We start from the raw sequence: 17,490 nt of genomic DNA on the forward strand, positions 1-17,490 counted from the left end.
AGGTACTCTCAGGATTACTGTACAGTACCTACAGTGACCGGCCAAAGATCTGTTCACTATTCCCTTCAAAACTGGCTATTTATTCTCTATAATTCATGTATTTCTCAGCTGTCACTAGTTAATCCCCTTTATGGATGCTACTGAGTTTCTGGGCTGAAGCTTAGTCAACACTGGTTCTGCTGGTAATAGGATGATGCAGGCAGTTTACTCATCAATTTCAACAGCATCTTTAATCAAATTATCCAAAACTCACAGAGAATGACCTTCCATTTCTAAAAGGACCCATTAAAAAATAGAAACATATTTATTTTATATTTACTTGTGCTTTTATAGGTCTTTATGAGACAGGAAACCACTAAACAAGTAACTGATTACACACGTAACTGCACGTGGCATCACGTTTAAAAAATACAGTTCAAAGGCAGAGGAAACACATTTACCCTGCCACAGCTATTTATATAAATCACAGGAATTCCTTCTGGAATGGGTATGTATGGCACAGAGAGAAATGCAGTTTCACACTGATATAAACCTTTAAAAATGACCAGAATCAGAAATCCACTTAGTTCAACTGGAGATGGGCAGATAGGGCGAGTTAAACCTGCAGAAAGCTTGGATCTGATAACCAGACAAACCTGCTGTGATTAAAAGTTTCTGAGTGTGGAAACTTAATTGAAATAAAATCCATCTCCAGCAGAGAGGTGGATTTTATTTCAGTTAAGAGAGATAACAGATTTGCTAACTCAGGTTGTATCTGGTATAAGCTAAGTGATCATTGTGCTACATTAAATGAATCACCCCACTACTGCTCTGTTAGGATGGGTAAAGACAGCCAGAATAGCAGTGGAGCAAAGTCCATCCAGAGAATTTAGAATTTTCTAGAAAACATTCTATATGAACTCTAAGCCACAGGGTGCACACAACACTGTGCAACACCATAAAAATTCATGCACTTTTTGAAATATGCTTTGTCATCAATCAGAGCCAAGTCTTGATGCATAAGATCCTGAGAGATAAATCATCCACTGCTGTTTTTCACGTTACTTTGATAACTTTGATAATCCAAACCCAGGAAGTCAAGCAAACTATTGAACATGCATCTTCTTTTATAATTCTACAAAAAAATTCCTTTATTTTCTTTCTTGCTGACCTGAAGCTGATTGAGCTATTATGCAGTAATGCACAGCTGATTAAACTCAGTGTGACATACTCTGAAGCAACAGGCAGATTTTTCTAGGGTACTTTCTATTATAAGGAAAGCTGATTAGACCTAAGTAATTTCTCTCACTGTTTCAAGTTCAGGGCCATAAAACGATGATAAGTTTAACAGACCATTATATTAAATCACCTTCCCTAAGGTTTTTCATTTTAGATACTTCCTAAATTTTGTGTGTTATTGAGACAGTGGTAAAAAGAGCAAATATTGGCCATGTTTAAGCTGTGCAGAGCTTGCAGTATGAATTACAGACCTCTGGAAGCGAGTCAGGCTCAGTTTTGCATTCCCCTTCCTGGCGGGCTCCGTTGGCTCTCAGATGGGTGCTCCAAGGAGCTGAAACTTCTGCTGAGAGCTGAGAGGTTCCAGTTTGCTCCATTTGGGAAGACAACACTCTCTTTCAGTGATGAACCACTTGTAATTCAAGGAGATGGGCTATGTGAGCTGACCTGACACCACTGAGGGACTGGATTTCCTTCATTCGGTGGTAACCCTCTCTGGACTAATTGTACAGCTTTATGGATAATATTTTCCCAGGTCACAAAAAAGAGCCTATTAATGAAAAATTAAGTCCTAGGACTCAGCACCTTTCAAGATTGGTCCACAAATTAGAAATAAAACTTTAAAGCTTTAGACATTTGGTAAGGATGGAGTACTGACATAAGGATAAAAAAAGTTATAGAAAAAATAAAAGTAAAAAAAACCTAAAACTTTTTAGTTGAAAAGCCCCCCTTTTTCCCCTTTTGTTTTCAAAAACAATTTTCAACTGAAAGCTTTCGTGTATCTAATCTTCTTTAGATTTAGTATTATGCTTAGTTTAATCTCAGCATCATTTGAGAAAGGCAGCACACCAGTACCAAGAGCTGCCTGTGATGGAAGCTTGAACACTAAAATTATTGCTCCTTTCTCACCTCAGGGACTATCACTACACACATCTGCAAAACCAACCAAAATCCCATTCCACAGCATGCAGTAAAGCAGTAATTTTGACTGCTTTGGACTGGATTTGCTGATCTGGCTCATGCATAAGTGCTCCTGCCCACATGATGTTTGGAGCTTTGCAGAGTACTCCAGGCTGCTCTATTTCCATCTGAGAGAGAAACACCGAGCAGTTCCCATGCTCAGTGTGTTTTCAGGAATATGAACTACCAACATTCCCTGCTATCAGACTCTTGCCAGAGCTCCTACTGGGGCATACAGTTATAGAGGCATTTAATTTCAGAAGAAGAGTAGATCAGTGAAAGTTTAGTTGGAGTTACATAAAATACTGCTCAGGGTCAACTGAGCATCAGGCAACCTGTAAAGTACTTCTGTATCACTGTGTACAACTGGTCTTTTCAGGCTTGTAAGGTAAAACTAAAGTACAAATTCTCTTATTTAATCTGAAATATTCTTCCTATGATCTATATGATCATTCTGTGCCCACATGTGATGATGCTCCTTTTAACAAGTCATTGAGGTTTCCTCTAACTTCATAATTTTGTGATGTTCTCCTCTGGGAGATGTAATTGCTGAAACATGGAGACACAGTAAATGAAAAGTTCCAAAGTCAGATGTTAGATGCTGCATACTTCAGATAGCTCTAGCACTGTGCAGATCTAGACAATTAAAAAAAATAAAAATTTTAAAAAGGCAAAATAACCTTGACTATTTCTGTTGCTCTTAGTCAGTCTTTGGGCTCCCCAGGAGAAGGGAATTCTGCACAAAGTCTTTGCTTCTCAGTCAAAAAAAGTCTCCCTTTCTTTTAACCAACTTACCTTTTTTTTTTTTCTTGGCTATGCTACAGCTGAATTTTTCTGGTGAAAAGCTTTCCTAAAGTCTATTTTCACATATTGGACTAATGCTCTGAGCTCAGATGCCATAAGATTTATCCCTAGAAGAACAGGAACTTTCAGAGTCTAGCAGGTCTCCCTCTGGGACACAAGGCATTCCAGAGGTTGTCATGGCACAGCTTCATTCAGTTCCTGCCCTTTTACACAACATTGTGCAACACAAACAGCATTATAAAAATTAAAGCTAATTGTGGAATACATTTTGCTAACAGAGTCACACAACTTTTGCCTCAACATTACTTGCACTTTATCAACTTGTGTGGGGGGGAAATTGGCAAAGAAAAAAAAAACCCATTTCTTTGGAAACAGAGATACCTGAAGAGAGAAAACCAGACCCAGTGCTACTCAGTTTCACTTGCATGCTCCAAACTGGTTGTCAAAGCCTATGAACTACCCACAAAGAAGTTTCAAGTGCACAAATATCACTGAAATGTAATCCTAGACATTTCATATAAGAAGCACACCATGGGGAGATGTTTCAAACCCATTGCCTGTACAGTAATAATACCACTAGAAGGCAGGGAATCACAGTCACTTATTTGACTTGGGAATGTGAATACATTTTTCAAGTTCTGACACTGCAGTCTTTCATGGTAATAAAAAACAGAAATCATTGTTTATTGGCTGGCAGACAAGTTGTCAACTTGTTTATTCGCTGGCAAATGAGTTGCAACTTGTTTCGCATTTTAGAAGACCTTGTTGTTCGCCTTCCACTTCACGTACATGAGCAAAGCTTGAGATTAGGAGCAACAGGTCAGAAGAAATAATTATTTCATAGCCCGTAAGACTGATAGATCATCTATTTAGCCACAGAAATATCTTGAGGCTTCCTTAAATTTCACCATAATTTGAATAGCTATGCAGATTTTTTTTTTCACTTTCATAAAACATTAATGCTGTTAACATCTCATTTCTTTTTTTTGTTTTTTACTTTATTTTTCCAATTATTTCTCTTTCTACTGTATGCAAATCTGCTGGTATTTGTACTGCTTGAAAAGATTGCTTCAAATAGAAGGTGGCAGCTTTTGAAACATTAAACAATGATTAGACAGGCACTGGGCCAAAGGAGTGTGTCAGTGAGGAGCAAAGGAACAATGCAGCAGCCAACACTGAGCATCTGGAGAAAACTGAAAGCACTTAGCAATTCCATCAAGGTTTTCCCTGCTGCCAAACAAAAACAACAATGATTCATGCTGCCATGTTATTTAGCATTCATCATGATTCTGAATTACTCAGTTGAAAGTTCACACTGCAGTGCAGACAAACCCCTTTAAATTTAATGAAAGACAATTTGTCCTTTGAGTTGGTACCAAAAAGCATCTACCATTGCTCTCAGATTACATTTGAAAGGAAACTAATAAGAAGAAAATAAAAATAAAACCAACATTTTATTCACAAACCCCATTGCAAAATGCCATAGGGATGTGGCAGAAGAATTCAGCTCCACACAGGTCCCCATTCAGACAGCCAGCAGAGTAAGATTTGCCCAGTAGTGTAGGAAATTGGCTGCAGAAGTTACCCAAAATCTAACAGACTCTAGACACTTGTGAAAATCAAAAAGACCATGAAGGGTGTTTATATTTTCAGCACATAACCTGTATCTCCATCCATACAAACTCATGCACTGCCAGACTCTCACAACAGAGTTCCACTAAGTGGTGATGACAACAACTCTGGTCACGGACGCCCAATGAAAACAAAACCTTTTGTTCCAAATAAACCACGTGACGAAAAACAAGTGGGAATTCTCATTCTCTCACAGTCTAACCCCTAAGTCCTCATTTTCCCTTTGTTATTCCATCATCAAAAATGAAAGTTTTAGCTTTTATTCGCATTCATCGCATTTTCCATAGGGTTTTAAACTGAGCTTCCCCAAAGTTTTCCCATACTGCTAGTTGAAGCACACTCCTTTAAATAGGTTGCTTTTCCAGGGTGAAAGGAAGGAACACCTTTTCAGTAACATCCCCAGAAATCACTAGCAGTGAGCAAGTAGAGTCAAGTAATTTAAAATTTGGCCATCGAATATACTTTGAAAACACTTTTAAAGAACTCAATGCCAAACATATCTACAGAAAAACAGGCCATAAGAAAAGCCAACATGAATTGGTTTAGTTCTTTTAGAATTCACATATCCTTTGTTAAAATGTTCTGTACTTGAACTTTACACTTAGAGTAGGTTCTACAATGCCTTTAAAGTATCTAGCAATGCCTATAAATATGCCTTTGTGTGGTGACCAAAGATTAATCTGTAATTTATTAATATATTTTGCTAACTGATTTTTATCATTTAGTGATATGCTTGAACACTCTTAAATACTTCTTCAGGCAAATCTCTTATCGTGTCTTGGATCCTTCAGCACATCAAGAATGTTGAGGTTCTATCACAAAGAAATTGAAGTGTTTGAAATTATCAGCTCTGGAAGGAAGTGTTACCACTATTTAAAGTTAAGAATTCAGCATTGATTCTGTGAAAGTTATCTTTTTATTCATTTTTCTTTTTAAGAAAAGTATGCTTGGGTTGAGAAAGTAAATCTAAATGAAGTTCATTTAAAAGGCAATTTTCATTTCTTAACTTTCTGTAGGACAAAATCCTTTAACTCCTTTGTCTGACATCACAGAGTATTTTCCCCACACCCTGCCAAACTCTTTCAATTATAAGTGCCATTCTTTTGATAAGGAAAGAAAAAGAAATCCTTTAAGAAGTCATTCAGGCTCATAAGAGCTTACATTACTAGAATATCTCAAATACAATTTCTATTGAAGACTCCATGGGAAAAGACGTCAAGAGGAAATAATCTGATCAAAGCACAGTATCTTACTGACATCAACAGATATTGGCACTTCTCTCACGAGTGTTTTCCCCTGCACCAAATCTATACCTGTGGCTGCTACTTGAATTTAGTGACATGTGCTTGAGAACATTATCAACAGAAACCATTCAAGCATTTCTGAAGGCAAAATAATCTGACAAATATGAGAGGAGGAAAAATGGGGAAAGAAAAAGGATTTGCAACCAAGCAATTTCTCAGAGCTCTCTAGAGATTAATTTTGAGGCTAAAATCACAGAGATGGTACTGAGAAGTGCACCAAGGCAGTATTTATGTGCTGGCATCCTCAGAGTCAGGATGCCAGCAGCCCAGAGCACCTGCAAGGCACACAGGGTGAATTCCTCATCACCACCAGCAGAGCTTAAACCAAGCCTGTTCTCAGTCAATGTGACTGCAGCCTTTAAGTGTGGTCACATTAGGCTTCTGAAGCACAGGTGATGCTATTTTCTGTTAGTTGACCCAAATAATTCTTCCAGAATACTCCAAAGTGCCAGCATGCAGCTATTTATCATCACCTAGAAACTGGAACTTATTCAATCTGTTTCAGGCTTTGCTATGGGCAGGAACATGAGTATGCCCACACTAAGGGCTGTGTCATGAGAGGGGTGGCAGGACAGGTGTGGGGATGAAGGATAAGAGCACCCTGACAGTGCATTGCACCACTTGTTATTCGAGGACACAGAAGATGGGGAAGAGAAGTGCAGCATGAACTGGCACACTGGGATTCAAGGCAAAACAGAGCCACCATAAAACGAGGCCAGTCCTCTCAGACTTTGTGTGCTGAATGTGACACAGGAAAAGGTATTCACCAGACTGCTACACTGCAAGGGGATGAGGACTCAACAAGCTAAATTACCTCACAGATGGAATAAGATAAGATGACCATACATTAATTTTGGCCCCTGTTGGCTAGGGAAGATTCAATTCATAGCATTATCTGAATGCTTGAGTCATAAAGCCTGATGTCAGGAGCCTGCAATAAAAGCTCTGCCCTGCACAGCTGCCCCCTGATGTGGACAGTGGTTCTGCCATCAGCTGGCACACACTGAAATGTTGCTTGTCCAGCCATACCAACAGACTGAACTATGGTGATTAAAATAACTGTTCTGCTGAAAGGCCACTTTGCCACTGCCACCTTTGGAGCACACAGAGCTTCCACAGAGGCAAATGGTCTCACAGCACTGGAACTCTCCTAATTGCCCAGAAAAGGAAGGCTAAGGACCTTGCACTGGAGTTATAAAGGAAGGAGACTGTGATGGTTCCCAACATGAAACTCCATGCTGGTTATCACACAGCTATAGTGACAAGGACACAAACCCAGAGCCTTGCCTCCAGAAAGGGATGCTCTCCCTGGTCCCTCATGGGATGGAATGTGAGTCCTGGAATCTGATGGACTACGAAGTTCAGGCATGGGGGAGTTAGGAAAGCTGCATGAAAAGAATACTTCATAATTGTTCTTAAATGAAAGCAAAAGAAAATGGAAAAACATGTATGAGAAGGAGGCAATGGATAGAGAAACGAAGAAAGCAGGAAATGATAAAAATATGCCCCAAAAAGGAAGGAACAGACTGCTACTGGGGGTGGAGGAAGGCAGGGAGGGATGATTCAGGCAGGAGTTAAATTACTGCAGCTAAAAGCAAGGGAAGGCTGAATGGTGAGATGGGGGAGATGGAGGAATGCAGTTTGTGAGAAACTGCAGTAAATACTGGGATGGAGGAAATTGAAGAGGCACAGGTACCCTGGAATTTGAGAACATGCAAAATGGAGGCCCCACCTGAAGGACACAAGCTCACAAAGAAGGATGAGTTGTAGGGATTGGGAGTGAGGAAGTAAGCATTCAAAAAGAGCAGACTGCCAGGGTAGAAGGAGTCCAAGGAAAGTGGCGGAGACAATAAAGACCAAGGAACAAGACCATCCCTGGATAAATAGAAGAATTAACACAGGAGGAGAAAAAGGTGTGAAGAGTTACAAAAAAAAAATTGAAAAAAAAGGCAACAACAACAAAAAAAACCCACCAAAAACCAAACAAAAACATGAACAAATTTTAAAACAAAACCAAACCAAACCCACCCTAAACTAACCAACCAATACACAAAACAAAACCCAAAAATTTTACATGGGGGCAGAACAATTGGGACAAATGGCCTTATTCATCAGCAGTGTGCTTCTCTTTTCTGCTCTGTTTCACACTTCATTTTGATATCCCACTCCACAACCTCTCCTCTTTAAAATGGGAATCAAATTCATTGTCACAAGGATTGACAAGTAAGAGGAGACAACAGTCCACAGCCAGTCCAGGACATCATCTTTAGGACCCAGCATCCTCACAAAAGTCTCACAGTCTATTTACATCAGTAGTTCATATTTTTTCCCACCAGAATTCTGAACTGCATGGCCAGGACATGGATAAGAAGAACATTATGCTCTAACTTCTGGTGGCAACTGGAACAGATGGCCAGAGGACAAGGGTTTGCCTCGGGTTATTTCCTTCTTCTGTCTTTCCAGATGCATCCACAGAAGCTGGCACGCCTCACTGCAGTCCCAGCAGCAGCACACAACATGTAGCAGCAGACATATGCTCAAAGAATTGCCTTCATTGATTCAAGTTGCAGCCCTAAACAGTACTAAAGTAAAATGCACAGTTTGTAACAATAGCCAATTTTTTTCTCAAATCCACACAGGAAGAGATTTCCTACTCTATACATAAAGATATGCTTTTTATCATTTGATTCCTAACCAGCACTGCACAGCCCTCTTTTCATGTCAATCCCCTGTCAACCCTTCTGAGAGCTTGCTTCTGTAAAGATGTGCAATAATGATTTCAGCAACAAGGTCATTAACTAATGCAGAGAATCAATCCAGGCAGATAAAGTAAAGCCTTCCTCATGCATAAACCACAGCCCAATAATGAATGCAGGTTTGCATAAACCTGGCCTGTTTCCTTGGTTTCAGATGTTTCTGTTTGTCTTGGCACTTTCCCAACATTCAGGTAAGGGAAGAACAAGAATCCAAACAGAGAGAAAGCAAGAGCAAAGGTTTTCCCCAGGAGATTGCTACCAACAGGCATTTCATAGCTGTATGATCTACAAGCTCAAACTATGCTGTGCTATGAAATCAAACATGCATCTGAACAGTAGTCTTGAGCTCATCACTGCTTTTGTAAAGGAACAAAAAAATCAGACAATCTTCTATTCCCAAATATCTCTTAAGAATTACCACAGAAATATAACTTTTAAATGAAAAGCTCTGGATGCTTCTGAAAAGTTTCCTTTCAGTCAGTGTTTTGAGGACAACCTCTCACAGGTGATATGGCTGCACCTGACCCACTTTTTACCAGTCTGTGCTAATTCTAAACACTGCAAGACATAAAATTCACATCCTTTGATATCCAGCATTACTACTGCAGTTCAATAGCTGCATTCATGGAAATCTCAGGACAAAATGACAATTATTACACTGAACATGTAAGAATATTTAATTCATAAGTAATGCTTCAAGGAAAAGGAAGGAACCTTGCAAAATCTGAGCCTCTACTGCAATATTATTAACTGTAATGTGAAATAAAAATGTCCTAGAGCATGATAATTACTGCTATAGTATGAAATTTTGCAAGGCATGCTCTGGACACACTAATGCCCACTGCCTCCCCACAAAGCTGAACTCATCATGGCTAAAAACCACCTTTTTTAGAGAGATTTCAAATCATCTGAAAATACCTTCAAGAGGTACTTTGTGATGCAGTGGTACTCAAAACCCAAACCAGGGCTCCAGTGGCACAGAAGGTCACCACCCTGTTCCCAGAGGGCAGGATGCCACAAACCAGGGGAAATAAAGCACAAATGCCAGTAGTTTACAGCTCAGGCCATGCTTCTAAATATGTTTCTGAGGTCTAATTAACCACCAGCAGTCATCGGTGTGGTCAATTTTTTTAAGCTTCTTCTCTGAAAATAAAAAAAAAAAAATCTGCTGCTTTTGAAGTAAAAAAAAAAATAAAATTATATTGCCAAATTGTAAACTCATATGTACCTTATCTCTGCAAAGCAAACAGCACTACTGAGGAGAATGAGAAAGATTTTGATCTAACACCTAAAATACAGTAAAACACCTGAAATCTGTGCAGTTACTTAGTCACCAACATGACTAAGACCCAAATGAGACACAAATAAACAACACTGATACTTTACTTATTTTAATAAAACTTCTGTTCTCATTATACAGGACACAGGTACTCACTGAAATGTGCCTTTCTTATCCTTCAATTAAATTAAATTCTACTACTAATGTACCTATCAGCATATATGAAACAATGCAGAGCAATGTCCATCAGAATTCCACCAGAAAAGATGATATGGTGAAATACACACATTAAGTCATGCAAACAGCTTTATTAAATAATCAAAATTTTAGGACCTACAAAATCTATTTTCGACTTTGAAATGGCACACGTTGGCCTTTTCACAGTTTTCTAAGTCCAAACACTTATTTTAAAAAAGGGAAACTTCACAGAGAGATTAATTGAGGTCTCCTGAAGCATAATTGGGAACTTGAAGAACTTTAGGGAAAGCCATAGATAATTTGCTTGACATCCCTTGAAGTACATGAAATAAAATGCTACAGCACATATTGTTCAAGACAAATGTACAGACTTTGGTCCTATACTTGAATTAATGGTTTCTGAAATCAGCCTTCTGGAATTGTTAAAAAAATCATCCAGTTCTTGCACTGCTCTTTTCCAAAATACAGGTCTACAGAAATTTGGGATTCATTAAAACATGCCCATCTGGACTCTGGTCTCACTTTTTCTTTCTATTCACTTCCCACAGTGTGATATTTCCTGCCTGTGAAGCCCATGGCTGTGGCACCACAAAAAAAGAAATCTTGCATCAAGTTAAGAGAAGCTGCCATCCCTGGCGAATGCTGCAGAGTAAAAATACCACTTTTAATTAGGATTCTGACAGATCCCTGTGAGAAGCAGAGCTGGAGCCCACTGCAAGCACAGACCAAGTGTTTGCCCCCTCAGGTATCATTACAGGGAAACCCAGAGTAACCCACTCATCTTACAAGCAGCAACACTTGCAAGCCAAAGAGCTACTAACAAAAAACACAGAATGATACTAAATAGAAAGGATTCATCTCAGCAGTGCTAGAAGGAAGGAAAAAATGGAAAATAGAATATTGTAAAAGGAAAAGTAAGTTTTAAAATAAATATTTCAAGATTTAAACTAATAGTGGGAAAGCCCATAAATCATCTTTACAATCTCTCCCATTCCAAACATCCATCAGCTCCAAATATATGCCTATTACCAGGTCTTCAGCATACATTATGGGATAAAGAGGACTGTAGAAATCTAATTTAATACTGCAGGGAAGAGATGCCAGAGAAAGGGTTAGAGGAGTAGCATAAAATCCTGCAGAGGATTGAATTTTTCTGTGAGACTAACTATAGCTCTGCACAGTATGATTTTGTATAAAATGACATATAACACCAAGCCAAGGCAGCCAAACCAAAGGTTACCTTCCTCTCAATTTCTGTCTCCCTGCTTGGGGCCAGGAACCCAAAGATTTAAGGCACTGGAGTGTAAGAAAGGCAAGCCTAAATAAAAGGCACAGCAAATCATAAAAATATTATACAGTACAGTAATAACAAAAAAATGCGACTGGACAGGTTTTACTGAAAGATAAAGTAGTTTCTGTGTTTTCTGTTCTATTTCAGGTATGAAATAATGAAAAATAATAATTTGGACAAGTCTGTAGAGCACAGTGCAAAGAGTGTCTGTTAGAGAGCTCATCACAGTGAGGACAGGCTCTCAGAATCACTGGTATTTGTGACATTGCTCTGCAATCTGCCCACTGCACTAACTGCCTGTAAACCATACAATATCAGACTCAAACTCTAGAAGCCATTTTTTCTCCACCAGACTACTTCTCTCCTTTTATGTCTGCTTTGTGACCAGTTTATCAATGTCCAGAGACCTCCTCAGGCCCTGCAGCACCAGCAGCTACTCAGATTCTTTGAGCTGCCATTTGAAAGGGGCAGGAATGGATTCACACATTCACAGCCAAGCCCACCAGTCGAAGCTGTGCTTCAATGTTGTGTTCTTTCTATCAAATTGTTAGGTGTTGCACAAGGGACAAGACAAAACTTAGGGCATAGGCCTACACCAAGTTGTTGTGTTTTGTGTGCACGTTGAATAGTCAGGATTGCAGCTTTTCTTTCATTCATAGTCAGCAGAAGAGGATAGGATGATGTGCATAGCCTGGGGGTTGGGAACTTACTTGCTTCCCAGTAAGTTTCTTCTCTGTACAAATCTGAGACACATTTGTGATCAGCAGCAAGTCACAGGATTAAGCTACAGGGATATAGCCAGATAACAGCAGTTGTGATGGCAAGGATAAGAGAAGCCCTTTGTTCAGCTTTTTCCTTCAACAAGATAAGTTCAGATTCTCCTTGTATTTTAGCAGCTCAGAATTAACCCTCCCAGCACAGCAGAATTTTTCTTTAAGTTCAGCATTCTGTGCTTATTAAAATTTCATCATAAAGTTCCTAGAAAATAAGACTTGCAAATAGTGCCCAGCACGGCCTCGCTGACAAATACCCTGGCAAGCACTGGACCATCAGAGACAGGCAGTGCAATCCTTGAGATCTTGGAGAACAACATCTGAGTACAGACAGCAGAGAAGCAGCAAGGTAAGTGCTGCTAATGAGGACAGGAGAACTGGAAATCTGAAGAAGTCTAAGAAACACAGAAAGGTATTTTATGCACAACATGTGGAATCATACAGTGGAAGTAGAAGTGCAGAAACCATATGAGCTTGAAAAACACTCTGAGGCACTAAGAGTAAAACTTGCTAGGTCTAATCTATTGCTACATTCAAAACTCTGCCTACCAGACTGTCAGAATTCAGGACATCCCTCTGTCTGTCCTGGATTGCCAGAACCCCTCCCAGGGGGCTCAGAGATCCTGGCACAGAGCCCAAGGCACCTGTGACTTTGATTATGACTCATGGAAAAAAATCACCAACCTTATATGAGGATCTGCAAGCCACAAAAGTCTAAGTAGAATAATTAATTAGCTTGCCACGGGGTGAAAAATAGATTTTTGGGGTTTTTAGAATGGGGGTTCAGGGGGCAAGATGGAGGAATCTGGATGTGTCCAGCCTTTCTCATTCTTCTTGGCCTCCATCTTCTCCTGTGATGTTGGCACTTTTGGATTGGTTTAGAGTAGAAGCTCACTGTCTAACATAGGTGATTGGCATTGGGAAGTAACTGTAAACATTGTATACGTAGTTCTCAGCATAAAAAGATAACATTGCCCTGAGAGCAGTCAATGTGCCTCTGTCTGACCTGCTGAATGGACCTTGGCAGGCCAGAGAAAGAATTTTATAGATAAGAAACAATAAACAACCTTGAGAACGAGAACTGAAGAGCTCTGACTCCTTCTTTGACCACCAGGCTGGGAAAAGAGATTTTCTAACACATCTTGGGGTCACTGTGACCAGCAGAAGTCCCCAGACCAGACACCTCAAACATTCCTTCTTTTGTACACACTTTTAAGCACGCCCCACTCGGGCAGAGTTCAAAACAGCCCAGCAAGAGTATGGGATGAAGAAGGGAGAAAACCCACCCATAACATCTGAAAGGCCAAAGGGATGAGCAAGAGCCAGAATTCCAGGCTTCTCTCCAACTCTCCAGCCTCAGGGCAGGGAGGGGGAAGAAGGAAAGCTCTTACCATTGTTACTGTTGTCATCAACGAGGATGATCTCCTTGAGCAGGTGAGCAGGGGTGCGGTCGATGGCCGAGTGGATGGAGCGCAGGATCACCGAGAGCGCCTCGTTAACGAAAATGAACACAATGCTGACCTCGGGGAGGCTCTCAGGAAACGTCAGGTTCCTGCACCTACAGGGAAAGGTTGAAGGAAAAGAAAATATGTAAGTTTTTGGCAGCCGCAATGCAAACGAAAACTATTTCAGAGAAATCTACTCCCGGTTGTAAGAACATATTAAAGATACAAAAAGAACATCCTGCTACTAAAGCTAAGACAGATGGTGCAGCCAGAAAAACCACATTAAAAAGTGGAAAACTTATCTGTAAGCACAGTCAAGGGGTTTAATCAGAAAGAGGAATAATCTCATAACATAGTGCATTTTTCTTTCCTTTTTCAAAAATAGATATTTCAGCCACATTCCAACTTGCTTATGGAAACAGCAGCATGGAAGTGCTGCCCACAACTTTAAAGCTCCTTAGTGTTTTATTGGGGTTTTTTCACCTCCTTCTTTCCAAAAAGGATTCAAATCTTTCAATTATATGAGTAGAAAGCTCTTTTACCACTTTACCTTTTTAAACTGTGAGCAAAATATTTGCTTTTCAATAAAGCCAGAACTTAATTGAGTAAAAGGAATTAATTATCTTCTGTGAAACTTTTAGTATTTTAATGCAATGTTTCTGATTTTTCCTCAGATTTGAAACTACTTACTAGGATGAAATCAGGCACAGGCTGACTCAAGCAGCATTTTTAGATAGATGGAAATTTGTAGATGGAAATGATTGATGTTAATGCTTTTGTCTGCCTCCTGACAACACTGAGTGGCTATCCTCTCCAGATGCCAGGGTTCACTACATCCAGGAACCCCTGAAAACTGTGGAAAGCATAACTAACAGCCAATGTTTGGCATACAGAAAGCACAGAGAAATTCAGTATTTTTACATAATGCTTGAATATGACTCCTTAACTAAATCTGTTCTTCAGTTCAAAGAGAAAAGTTCTTTTAGGATTTTGTATTTTAATTGGTGTAGCAAATAAATACAAAGAAGTATCGCAAAAGCATTCCTCTTCATGTGCTGTATGTTGTACAAAATTTAAGTTAAATCAAGATGATCAATTTATTTCTCTGCTTTTAAGGGTTCTGGAAAAAAGTGCATAGGACACATGACATCCAAGCCAACTGAGATAGCACAATATTCAAAATTCAGCTGATCAACCAATTTTCTTAATTCAGTCATTGGTTTGAAAGTGATGGAAATCACATTAAAGAAGTTATTTAATATTTTAGGTCCTTTTCTCTCTGTCACCATACAAAAGAGTTATAAGGACATATAAAACAGAAAATAGAGTCTAGAAAAAGTAGTGACAGTTCAAGTCTTAAAAAGTATACAGTATATTTTTTAATAACCTCGTTCATACACCTTTTAGAGACAAATATGAAACCTCATTGTTGCAGAGATTCACAGCTTTTTGTTCCATGGCATCAGTACCAGAGGGAAATATTTAAAATGGTGTTTGGATTTACTGATTCCCACTTGTGCCTTGATCTTCTGCAACACAAGACACCAAAACTTTCTTTCCCAAATCAGTTTGTATTTTGACTGGTGTTTTAATCCTCTGTTCATTGGTAAAACAGCTTTCAGCACCAGAATGAAAAGTTTTCTTTAAAGCATCCAGGAGTTGATTTTATGCAAAATAATGCACTACCATAAGAGACAAGGGGAGCTGAGTTTTTTTTCCAGAAGAGCAAGGCAACACTGCTTTTCTCTTTTAGCCAGTAGTGCAGGAGTTAAAACCTTCAGCCAGGACAGAGAGAGCATGAGTTCAATCTTCCCTGGTCTCCCCAGAGAGCCAGCCACTAGCCAGCTTGGTATGGTTATTTTCAGGCCCCCTTTTCAGGGTCATTTCACTTTCTGTGGAGCAATTAAACTAAGCTGGAGTGATACCAAGTCTCTCTAACCTTATGTTTAGGGTAAATCCCTCGGAGGAAGAACCTGCAGCATGGATGTTTATGCATTTTAAACCCTAAACTCCACTCTTCATGGCTATCACAAATCTAAATTATAATGCCACAAAAATTCTTGTGATCACTTTTTTCTCTCTTTTGCAAGATAATATTTATTATTTCCTTTTTACTAGTGACAATCTGCCGAAGAAATAAAGTCATTTTCACAGAGTCTACAAGTCAGGCGTCAGGGCAATTTTCTATGATGCCACAGAGTCACAGGATGGATGAGGTTGGAATGGGCCTTGGGAAGGCATCCTGTCCAAGCCTTCCTTCAGCAGAGTCCCCTAGAGCCAGCTGCCCAGGAACAGCATCTTCCTGCAACAGCATGTTCAATATTCAGACAGGGTTGGGATGCTTCCAATGAGGGAAACTCTACAACCTGTGCTGCAGCTTGTGCCCTTTGCCTCTGGGCAGCACTGAGAAGAGCCTGGCTCTGCCCTCTTTGCAGTCTCCCTTCAGATATTTACTTTAATTACATCCCCTCTGTTGGAGCTGTTCCCAAGATTCAGACCCCTGTAACCATGGAATAAACCTCTGGATATAACCCTCTGGCAGAATCCTCTCCTTTTTCTCTTCACCATCGTCTGAAGCTTTCTTCCTGAGATAAACGGAGTTCCTAACAAGCCTGGACTTGTTTAGTGCCCAGCTGCAACCACCAGCAAGCTAAAGGTGTCTCTGGGGTGATACACCACAGCTGCCGCCTTTGGCTCAGCAGCGAGGGTCAGACTGGCCCAGGCACAATCTAACTGGTAATATTGGGATTCATATTCCATTACCCTCTAAGCTTCCTCTTCTTTAGGCTAAACAGTCCCAACGCTACAGATACACACTGGGGTAATCACACATCCTCTGAACAGAGAGAGACATGGCTGTCCCAGGATTCTCCTGGGAAGCTGTGAGAAAGCTCAGAGAAAGAATTTTAAAACTATTATTATCTCTCTTTCTGTAACTGTCTGTCACTGTCATATTTTCTGAAAAATTCTCTTTGCCCAGAATTCTTTTCCTGAGCAGCTGAGAAGCCAAGAAGCCTCCGAGAGAAATGAAAACAATAATTATTTAATTGCTTCTCTTTGCTTTGCTGTTTTGTGGAATGTGCCTTAGACATTGTTCACCAACTGGTCATTGTTTGATTGGTTTCATGTGAATTGTTTTAACGTAATCACCAATCACCATCAGCTGGGTCAGAATCTCTGAGTCAGTCACAAGTTTTTATTATTCATACTTGTCAACCCTTCTATCTGTATCCTCCTCTTTCTTTAGTATAGTTTTAGTATAGTATTCTTAAATGTAATATCATAAAATAATAAATCAGCCTTCTGAGAACATAGAGTCAAATTTTCATCTTTTCCCTCATCCTGAAAACCTCACAAACACCACAACTGTTGTTTATAGATATGGTTCTCCAGCGTGTGCTATTCATAGTTCACCAAGAGTGTGAGAGAAGATTCTGAAAGGCCAATCAGGTCTTAGGGCCACCACTGTTTCCATAAGAACTGTACATTTCTAATAATAAAGTACCTTTTCATGCCTCCTGATGATGGAGTCTCTGTGTCACCTTTGGCTGTCCCCAGTACCCCTTTGGTGATAACACACCGATTTCACATCATCTTAGGGAGAAAAGATAGTTTCCACAACTGCCTCCTGTACCCTAGAGTGAATATTTTAACCTCTGAAACTGTTCCTTAAAAAAAGATCACCTTCAGTGATGAACAAGCTCTGCTTAAAACAATCTCTAAAAGCCCTGCCCAGATAACTGAGTAGGTGAAATAGCCATAAATTTACTTGGGCTGAGCACTGTCAAACCTGAGGCAAATCTTTGACAAATGTGAGTTTTAGGAACCATCAG

The 17,490-nt window shown here is 39.7% G+C and overlaps 1 protein-coding gene across 4 annotated transcripts in view; it reads right to left on the reverse strand.

The window, feature by feature from the left end:
• The window catches only part of GALNT18 (polypeptide N-acetylgalactosaminyltransferase 18), a 219,198-nt gene that overhangs the window by 91,164 nt on the left and 110,544 nt on the right, over positions 1–17,490 (reverse strand). For all 4 annotated transcript variants that reach the window (XM_026795841.2, XM_014269928.3, XM_005491083.4 and 1 more), the window contains one exon: positions 13,604–13,770. In XM_026795841.2, the coding sequence (XP_026651642.1) occupies positions 13,604–13,770 (167 nt within the window). The remainder of the gene's footprint in view (positions 1–13,603; positions 13,771–17,490) is intronic.

This window comes from Zonotrichia albicollis, chromosome 6, assembly GCF_047830755.1.
Source record: "Zonotrichia albicollis isolate bZonAlb1 chromosome 6, bZonAlb1.hap1, whole genome shotgun sequence".
Lineage (NCBI taxonomy): Eukaryota > Metazoa > Chordata > Aves > Passeriformes > Passerellidae > Zonotrichia > Zonotrichia albicollis.